Source organism: Lactuca saligna, chromosome 2, assembly GCF_052625555.1.
Source record: "Lactuca saligna cultivar CGN05327 chromosome 2, ASM5262555v1, whole genome shotgun sequence".
Lineage (NCBI taxonomy): Eukaryota > Viridiplantae > Streptophyta > Magnoliopsida > Asterales > Asteraceae > Lactuca > Lactuca saligna.
In genome coordinates, this window is record NC_136418.1 from 103,039,594 (window position 1) to 103,051,027 (window position 11,434).

Genomic DNA, 11,434 nt, shown 5'->3' on the forward strand with positions numbered 1-11,434 from the left:
ACATTTAGCATTATTCAAACTTCAAATCATTGAGCAATTACCAGGTTAATTAGTGATATGAAACATGTATGTTTTTAACGTAAATCAAACTTTTATACCAAAAGTTTCGAGGTACAACTGTACACCATCAATCATATCTATATATCCTTGAATTATTAACCACGAACACCTAAAAAATAATAGAGTAAAAAGGCAGATAAGAGGGCAGTTTTGTCTATATATACACACACACATCATACCAAACCCAACATACAAAATCTCTCATCCCTACTCTTTTTCAACCTACACAAAAATGGTGTTGTCAAAACATGAAAGCCCGATTTATGACATCAAGATCTCTACTGTTGGACCAGGGCGCGTATCTGGTCATGGTGTGGTTCAAGAGCTAACTGGCATGGACTTAGCCATGAAGCTTCACTACCTCAAAACCGTTTACTATTTCAGAAGCCCAGCATTCGAAGGGTTAACCATCATCAACATTAAGGAAACCTTGTTCAATTGGACATGTCATGCCTTTGTCCCTTGTGGTCGTTTAAGGAGGGATGACTCAGGTCGACCTTATATCAAGTGCAATGATTGTGGGGTTCGGTTGATCGAGGCTCGGTGCAAAATGAGCCTTGATGAGTGGCTTGAGTCAAAAGATGACTCAAAATACAAGCTTCTTGTCACTAACCAAGTCCTTGGTCCCGATTTGCCTTTCTCTCCACTAGTTTTAATGCAGGTTTGCCTCTTGAGTGTATATTATTTACTATTCAAGTCGTTTAGTGTGCTTGTGGCGTTGTTTATCATATATAACCAAAAGATTTTAGAGGGTTTAAGATCATGTTTAATATAATTAAAATTATATCGTTAGAAAATGATGGCAAAGATAAAACGTAACAAAACCTTTAGAAAATCTGTGAAATATAAGTAATATTTCAGAAAAACTTGTGAAAAAATTATTAAACTTTTGAATAAACTATGTTAAACGGTTTTTAAAGAAACTACGTTTTAGGGTTTGAACTATTAGTATTTGTTTTTTTATTTATTTATCGTTTTTCTAAATCGATTCATGGTCACATAATATCACTTTTATTATTCGTTTATTTCTTTTATCAGTAGAAAATGATCACCTTTCACTCCTCTTACCCATAGAGGGGTTCACGGCTCACCGCACACCATCTCACCCACTCGGTGTGGTATACACTGCACCCACTGATTGTACCGTAGGCATGTATACTGGATCGAACCGGATCGGAACGGAAAAAATAAAATTCGAATAAGCTGTAAACTAAAAAGTGAATATCACTAACTAGTTTTAACTGGTTTCGGTTCGGTTCAGTAATGGTTCAGTTTGTTTCTAATAAGAAATACACTATTTAAAAAGGTGTTCAGATCCGAACCAGAACAAGAAATTGGAAACCAAATAAACCCTAAAATAAGAACCAAAACTGGACGATTACTATTAACTGGTTCAGTTAATTTTTCGGTTAAAAAGATGATCTTTAGTCCAGCGTATTGAGAAGATATACCTACCTGCCTTAGTAAAACTAATAATATAATATAAGCTAAAATAATTAAATGATTATAACCAAACAAGAGTCCAACTTATAATCTGCCAGTCGTTCTCATTATACTCAACTACTTAAATCGTCTAATAAATGCTTACTCTTATATTTGCTTGCGAAACTTTATCTATGGGACTATGCATTTATTGCTACCATATCCAATATCCAGTATGGGACTATGATTAGTCCAAAAATATCATATTCATAATCTCTATGACTCTTTCATGTTGTCGTTTTCGTGCATGAAATGGGGTTATCCCAAATAATTAGGGACAAGTGTGGTAATATAATCAGTCAAATCAATATTAATACGACGTATATCTTGAGTAATTATCGTTATGTCCCAAACATAAGTTTCATGTTTATTAGATGCTGATAGCAATATCTTCCTAAAGTTAGAGTGATACGAGCTTTTGAAGAAAATCCATCAATGCATGGTTGAGAAAATTAAATTACCTCCTATTTTTTATATCTACAATTATTGTTACCTATTAAAATTATAACATATCATCATTTAATTTAATTTTAATTGATATATTCCTAATATATCATTGATGAGTTAGTTAAAAAAATATGGAATGATGACACTTGTCATAATTTAATTGGGTATGAATATTTGTAAGCATACAATGTAGAAATCAATTTAATTTATCTGCATGGTTTGATAGCTTTATCTTCCTAATGTTATCTTTCACTCTTATATATTACTTCACTCTTACATATTACTATAAGGTTACCAAAAAACATCTAGTTTAGTGGTATCCGTATTGTCATCCTTTTTGAGGTTGATGTTTAAGTGTCGTCACCCACGTAAATTGTAGTTTATTATTATGTTATATTGGTGGTTTCAAATATATATATATATATATATATATATATATATATATATATATATATATATATATATATATATATATATATATATATATATATATATATATATATATATATATATATATATATATGAAAAGTAAATATACCTAACAACTTTATATAAACATAGGTACCTAACTCAATAATATTATATCGGTTTGTATCATATTTACATTGTACTTGCCTAAGGTTCTTAAACTTCAACCCCATAACTTTATTACTTCCAAAATCTTTGGACTTTCACCAATATCTTTCTTTTACATCACGTATTTTTATTTAATACCGCCTGATATGCTTCATATCTTACCGCTACAAATGAAATGATGTAGAAGAAATATAATGATGAATTTCCAAATTTTTTTGAAGTAAATCAAGTTTAGGGATAAAGTTTAAGAAGCTTGCATGATTGCAATGAAAATTTAATGCAAAATGATCTAGTTTGATGAGGTTAGGTACCTAAGCTTATATAAGGTTGTTATGTATATTCACTTTACCCTATATATATATATATATATATATATATATATATATATATATATATATATATATATATATATATATATATATATATATATATATATATATATATGATTTTTTATCTCTAAGTCTCTCTCTCTCTCTCTCTCTTCCATCTTCTTCTTCACTTTTAACCCTAATCGAGTAAAAAAGGAAAGCCCAGATCAGAGAGGTTTATTTGTTTCCTCTGTTAATCAAACATACACCACTGAAAATATTCTTCATCACCGCCAGATGCCGCCACCTCCCCACAGTTGTAGATCGCTTATCAAAATGCATATATATATATATATATATATATATATATATATATATATATATATATATATATATTTATATATATATATATATATATATATATATATATATATATATATATATATATCTTTGCACCGTTACCGACGAACGAACACCTAAACACTTTGCTCACCTTCGCCATCATTCTCCACCACCTAAAAGGGCATCCTCTCCACCAGACTCCGCCTCTTCTCCCCACCGTTGTTGCCCCCCTGAAAACTACACCTCTTGCCCCCTCTGCTTTGTCATCGACGAAAGGGCATATCACCACTTGTCCCACCCTTGACATTGCTCTTTTATAAATTTGGAGCACAATTATCTTTAATCTTTTGTTGGAACTAGGGTTTTCAGATCCACCAAAGCCGGAGAAGATGAAAGGTAAGAACACCACCACCTGTTATATCCAAAAACCCCATCACCACCGCAAAAACCCTCTAAAAAAAGTTTATGGGCATTCAAGAACAATCTATTTCATCAAATCGATTTTCATATATGTGCGGTCATATCATTTCTGACTTTAGGGTTAATGGACTCAAAGAAGTATACAGTGGCGGTCTTTTGATCCCATATGAAGGAGACGAATTGAAATAGATGTATGCCTTATGTTCTTGGAGAAAATCATCAGCCATGGCCACTGCTATTGGATCTCTTTTGATCCCATATGAAGGAGACTAATTGAAATAGATGTGCTCCAATTTTTTGTGTTGGTGTTGATCGATGGTGGTGGGTGCTGAAGTAGTGGCGATGACTAAAAGTCAAAGGGTGTTTCCGACGGTGTAAGCGATGAATGGGATCTACGTTCTGGGAGAGATACACAAATAAAGAGGGGGGGGGGGGTGGGTGTGTATTTTTTTATTTTTATAATTAAAATGTCTTAAAAAATAACAAAAAAAAATTGAAAAATAATTACTAAAGGGGCATATTAGTGATTTTAGGTTGGGTGTAGACAAAATCCACAAAAAATCCCAATTATAGAGACGAAAACCACACCATGTATCCAAAAATGAATCACTGATTCACCACTAAATTTTTTTTCGAATTAAACCACATAATTTAACAACCACAAAAACCATTTTTAAAATTTTATGATACCTAAACTACTCCTTAGTGCATTGGGTGTGGGCAACAAGGTGCAACACCAAGTTGTGTCACCTCACATGCCACATAAACAAGTGGTGTTATAACACCAAGTGGAGAAATGGACAACAAGATGCAACACCAACTTTTTGAAAATAAATATGTTTTTTTTTTCCGAAATTGACTTTTTTATTTTTTATTTTTTATTTTTTATTTTTTTGTTTTTTTCTTTATTTTTTTTTCGTTTTTTTCCCTTTTTGCATTTTTTAATCACTCACATGAATATATTTTTTTTTATAAAACATAAAATTTTAAAAACAAAAAAAAGACATAATATTTAAAATCTAAAATTACGATTACAATTTAAAAAAACATAATTTTAAACCTAATATTATAACTAAAATATCATTCAAATTACTACTAAAACCACATAACAATCATAATTAACCCAAATATTTCTTCCTAATGTGTTCCTTTATCGCTTGTAGCACCGCTAGATCAGCAGATGCCAAACCCTCCTCGTTCGTCCGAATAATTGTCAACTGATGTGTGATTAGTTCCCTTTGTTTTAACTCCTTCTTCTCCCGTATCTGCCTTTCCAGGAACTCCAAATGACGACGTTTAAACTTATTTTTTCGTTAATTAATAAATTATTCTCGTCGAATTTCGCTCTCATTTTCGCTGCCTCTTTTGTTCTCGTCTCCACCTCTTCCACATGTCTTGCAGCTCGCCTCACTTTGTCGCGTCCGAGTTGTCGTCGTGGTGGGGATATCTCTTGGATATCATCCGGGATCTCATCGTCGTCGGCGTTAAGGTCGATGTTAGTCCGTGCGTCCGACACGTCGACCGAGCTAGAATTGTGAGACCTTTTGGATTGAACCTCCGACGAAGTAGACGTTTTATTCCACTTTGGATCCGCTTGCAACAATACCCATGATTTTTCAAAGTCGAAACCATGACCCGTTTCAACCCGATATCGTTCCTTAGCAGATTTAAACCAATCGAAATCGTTGGTTCTGCTTTGTTGTTGCGCCTCAAGCCGGTTGTAAATACCGTTGAATTTGTTGCACGGCTTAGTTATTTGACCCAATTTGCAGCTCAACATGTCATTGTTGCGATACAAAATTTTCTTTAAAATAACATGCAAATTGTCGAGCACCGCCCCCCAATAAGCTGATTTTTTTATTCCGTTTCTGCGAAATTCGTTTTTTGAAGTACCACACCAAGCCGCCGCCAAAGCGTATTCCTCCTCCGTTGTCCACCATTGTGGAGCGTTTGCATTTTTTTGTTTCTACCGCTATTGCTTTCTCTTTCAATTTTCCTTTTCATTTCCCTTTCTCTCTCTAACTACCTCCCGCTTCCATTTCATCTGATTGTTGTGTCGTAGGCGATGGTTGATTGGTTGGTTGTTGCAACGAAAGCAAAAGAATGGAAAAGATTTTGTTGTATATTTGGATTTTGACCAAATTGATTTTGTTGAAGGTAATGTGAGTTGGGAAACTGTAGTGGCGGTGAAGCGAGATTGAAAACTGCGCCTTGGTATGAGATTTGTGGTGAACCTTGAGACGATAAAAGTTTGGAGTAATCTTCATACCCCGCAAATCTGTGAGACGAGGTTGTGTTTGATTGTGTGTTTTAGTTTTGCTCCATTTTTTTAGTAAGAAAGTTTATAAAATTGTAGATAGAATGTTTAAAAAGATGTAAAATTTAAAATAAAATGAGAATATATATATATATATATATATATATATATATATATATATATATATATATATATATATATATATATATATATATATATATATATATAGTGGTTGGAATTTGACCGTTTGCAAACGGTCTAATAATCACAACGGTAACTTTTTTGCCATTTCACTTCGTTTCCATGGCCACGAGAAGCGGACGACGAGATGCAACAAGTTGGGTGGGGGGGGGGGGGGGTGGGGGGGAGTGCTTCCCCGTTAAGACGTCGTCGACAACAGCCACATCACCATGGTCGTTACTCGTTTTGGCCCATACCGATCACTCTTATATATACAACATGAAAAAGTCAAAGAGATTATGAATACGATATATTGATATTTTTGGACCAATCATACTCGATAGTGATGATAGTAGCAATAAATGCATAGTGACATAAATACAAAGTTTCACAAGCAAATGTAAGAATAATCATTTATTAGACGATTCAAGTATTGTCGTTTCAAAATAAAAGTAGTAGATTTATGAAAAACGACGGGCATATTATAAGTTAGACTCATGTTTTCTTACAATTATTTAGTTATTTTAGCATACATGATATTACTAACTTATTAAGACAGGTCTACTAATACTAAAATATATATATATATATATATATATATATATATATATATATATATATATATATATATATATATATATATATATATATATATATATATATAGAGGTTCAGGTTCATTTGAGACCATTCTAATTTTGTGAGACCGTCAGATCAAATCTAAAAATAATTTTAAAATGCAAAATAAATGGAAAAATCCTAAATTTTTTTTAAATATTATTTTCGAAACTTGAATTACCTAAAAAAAAATTAAAAAAAAATCCCATTTTTTTTTAAAAAGTACGTGAAATATTCTAAATAGAATACTACACTGACATATTGTAAAAAATAATTTTAAAATGCAAAATAAATGGAGAAATCTAAAAATTGTTTTTTTAAATATTATTTTCGGAACTTGAATTAACTAAAAATAAATAAAAAAAAATTCTATTTTTTTTTTAAAAATACGTGAAATATTCTAAATAAAATATTACACTGCACATATTCTAAAAATAATTTTAAAATGAAAAATAAATGGAAAAATCAAAAATTTCTTTTCTTAAATATTATTTTTGGAACTTGAATTAACTAAAAAAAATTAAAAAAAATATAAAAAAAATAAAAAAATGCATCTCACGGTCTCACAAAGTTAGGCCGTCTCACATGAACATATATATATATATATATATATATATATATATATATATATATATATATATATATATATATATATATATATATATGTTCAGGTTTATTTGAAATCATTCTAATTTTATAAGACCGTGAGACCAAATTTAAAAATAATTTTAAAATGCAAAATAAATGGAAAAATAAAAAAAAAAATTCATTTTTAAATATTATTTTCGGAACTTGAATTAATTAAAAAAAAATCATGTTTTTTTTTAAATAGGTGAAATATTCTAATAGAATATTAAAATGATATATTTTAAAAAATAATTTTAAAATGCATGATACATAGAAAAATCTAAAAATTCTTTTTTTAAATATTGTTTTCGGAACTTGAACTAACTAAAAAAATAAACAAATTAAAAAAATCCCATTTTTTTGAAAAATACGTGAAATATTCTAATAGAATATTACACTGTACATATTGTTAAAAATAAATTTAAAATGCAAAATAAATGCAAAAATCTAATTTTTTTTAAATATTAATTTCAGAACTTGAATTAACTAAAAAAAAATCCGTTTTTTTTTTTGTTTTTTTTTAAATACGTGAAATAATCTAATAGAATATTACACTGTACATATTCTAAAAAATAATTTTAAAATGCAAAATAAATGGAAAAATCCAAAAATTCTTTTTTTAAATATTATTTTCGGAACTTGAATTAACTAAAAAACTTTAAAAAAATAAAAAAATAAAAAAATGTGTCTCACGATCTCACAAAATATAGGTGGTCTCAAATGAACCTAACTATATATATATATATATATATATATATATATATATATATATATATATATATATATATATATATATATATATATATATATATATATATATATATATATATATTCTATGTTAGGACCAAACGATACATACACTTAAAAATAATTTGAAATTAGAAACTTTTAAGCCTTAAAGAATGCTTCAAAGTCAACAAGTTGTTGCATCAATGACTATGAATTCCAGAAAATGTGAATAGGAAAGAATGTAAAAAAAACTGATTTACTTGTACATTATATAAGAAATATATCAGATTGATAAAAGAAAATGTATAATACCTTTGTTTATATGCATGTCAAGACAATCTCAAAATCAAAAACTTCCAAAATCAAAGTTGGATTGTAAGTGAGGAGATTGTTGCTTCCATCTTTTGGATACAAGAAAACATAAATTAGAAAGAATACAAATATACACTTAAACAACATCAGAAATATACCAAATAGATATAAAAAAAAATCTATACACCTTCTGATTTTCGTTCTAGACATGATCCTAAATTTTGGTTTTAGAAACCTCACTCTCGATTTCAATTTTCTTCAGATTTTTGAAGCTTGGCTCCCTATTCTGATTCACTGAACTATTAAGAGGAAAAAAGTATGAACCGAAAGCTTCTGATTTTGTGTTTTCTTTCTGATTATTGAGGATTGCGGATTTTTTTGACTGATTTCCTCCTGATTTAAGCAAATAAGAAATAAGAAGAGTACAATATTGCTAGCCATCGTCAACTAGTTCTTGTCTTCCCGATGCTTAAATTGTAATCATCATCATCAAGAACCAAAATATCGTTTCATTTTCCCAAAAAGTTAATGATTCTAGCTCATCTGATTTTTAATTCCCGTTGTTTGCGTCCTTTCCTTTCACATATGATACATCCAAAAATTTGAAAATACCCTAATATAAAATCTGGAAAAAAATGGGCCCTACTATTTATAAGCACACCTTAAACACCCCTTGGGCAGACCCTGTTTAAACTGTAGAAAACGGTGAACATTATTACTTAAAACTTTTGGCCAAGGTAACTGATTTGTTGGTTGCAATGTTTGTAAATATTGTCTGTAGAATAAATGCAGTTGCATATTTCGTTTAGTAACCCATTTTGATATAAGTTAAGGAAAACGTCAAACGTGGTTACATAAATATGAATTTAACCATCGTTATTATAATGCAGTTAACCAAGTTTGCATGTGGAGGGACATCAGTTGGAATAAGTTGGGCTCATGTACTCGGAGATGCTTTTTCTGCCGCTGGCTTTCTTAACCTATGGGGCCAAGCCACTAGACATCAGTTTCCCGCCAAACCACTTTCTATGGCTCATACAAGCAATGAGGATCATAACCCGAAACGCCCATTACAGGATCTGCTTGCCATAAAACGGGTCGGCTCACTTGGAGATACGTGGGCCACTCAAAATGACACAAAAATTGAAACTTACTCTTTCTATCTTTCTTGGCCCGAGTTAACCCGTTTGCAGTCAAAGATATGTGGAGATAAAAACCATCAACAGATTCCACCCTTCGAGTTAATTTGCACTGTGGTTTGGCAATGTATAGCCAAGGTTAAACACGGGTCCGAAGTGAACATGGTGACAATATGCAAACGTGAATCAAAAATTCCATTCGAAGGGATTATCACAAACAAAGCTCAATCAATTAAGGTGGTAAAAACAAATGCTTCTGTGGAAGAATCCAGTTTGATGGAACTTGGGTTGCTCCTTATGAATCAAGGTGTGGATGAGAGGAGGGATATCGAAGAAGCAATGGAATCTGATGGTGGATTCCCGGACTTTTTGATATATGGAGCAAATTTGACTTTTGTGGATTTACAGGATACCCCGCTTTATGATTTGGATATAAGAGGAAATACACCGGTTTATGTAAGTTGTGCTATTGATAATGTTGGAGATGAAGGTGTTGTGTTGGTTTATCCGACTCGAAAAGATCAAACCGATGGGTTAACAATCAGCATAGGGTTGCCTCAAAATCACATTCATGAGCTTAAATTGGTGCTTAAGAGAGAATGGTCTCTCTCTTGATTTAAAACACATATATGTACTACGTATTCGGTCTACTACTAGGCGTAAACCTCGGGCTAACTTGCGTTTCCCATCATTTGAAATAAATAATTCTATTATGAAGTATTAATAGACTTCTTGAGTGAAACAATATTGTGTTTATCAACAAGTTTATAATGTCAAGTGCTTGGTTTTTTTATTAAATGTTATTTCGATAAAGTTTTATTAAGGTAAATGAAACATGATTTAAAAAAGCGATATATAAGCAACTAGTGTTTCCTTTTTAGACTGAATGCGAAGTTTTGTAAATATATGTGAGTTGCATTACTAATTAAGAATTCTATTTGTTTTGATGATAAACAAATGAATGATGACCAAAGAATGATCGAAAGAACTATGATTACACAAAGAATGGCCGAAAGAACTGAGTTTTTTACAAGCTGTTTCATTGTTTTATACGAAAAATATTTTCTTCTTATTTCATTATGAATTTTGTTTGTTTTGATGAGCAGCATACGAATGATGACCAAACGAATAATCGAAAGACCTGAGTTTTTTTTTACTAAAGGTTTCATTGTGTTATGCTAAATCAATACCTTCTTATTTAATTAATGAATATTTTGTTTAAGTATCTTGAACTGTCTTGAAAGCATATCAACATGGTTACGAGCATTGCAAGAGTGAGAGTGAAGAATTCTCACAAGTGCATACATATCTATCATTATATTAATTAATTTTCTAAGGTGATATTACATGTACCCTAACATATCTATGGAATAGTTAAATAGAATGTCATATTATAAAACTATGGATAACCAATTACATAAATATTTAAAAGATTTATAAATAACAAAACATTTTATAAAATTATATTTTATGGAAAAGTTCATTTCAACTTGAAGTCCTTTGTGGAAATGTATAAACCATCTTTTATGTGAATTAAATAGTGAACCAAAAATAAAGAAAATAAAAATTTTACCCTGAAAAACCTAAAAATTGCTAAAAAATGTTATATCAACGGGTAAACGAAAAGCTAACTAAACACATTTATTGACAAACAATCACATAAACACATAAGAATGTAACTTTTCCCATTGCCCCTAACGGGAACGGAAATGTCAAAATTTCAAGGATTTGTTGAAAATCAAAAACATTTGTTCCAATTCTACTCTCATAGATTGAAGAATAACCATTTGTTCAAAACAACGACCATGAATCAAATCAGAGTAACAAGATAGTAATTTAAAATTAGGGCTCAAAGCATTTCCAAGGATATCATGCAATCACACCATGCCCTTCTATTTGTTAACACAACTACTTGCAACAGTCAAACTTAAAACTGTAA

At 30.5% G+C, this 11,434-nt stretch overlaps 1 protein-coding gene across 1 annotated transcript; it reads left to right on the forward strand.

The window, feature by feature from the left end:
- The first annotated feature begins 222 nt into the window (after nucleotides 1–222).
- LOC145031265 (protein ECERIFERUM 26-like) lies at nucleotides 223–10,293 on the forward strand. The gene is made up of 2 exons (XM_078979790.1): nucleotides 223–721; nucleotides 9,247–10,293. Exons 1-2 carry the CDS (start codon nucleotides 293–295, stop codon nucleotides 10,108–10,110), a joined length of 1,293 nt encoding a protein of 430 aa, XP_078835916.1. The 5' UTR covers nucleotides 223–292; the 3' UTR covers nucleotides 10,111–10,293.
- The last annotated feature ends 1,141 nt before the right edge of the window (nucleotides 10,294–11,434 follow it).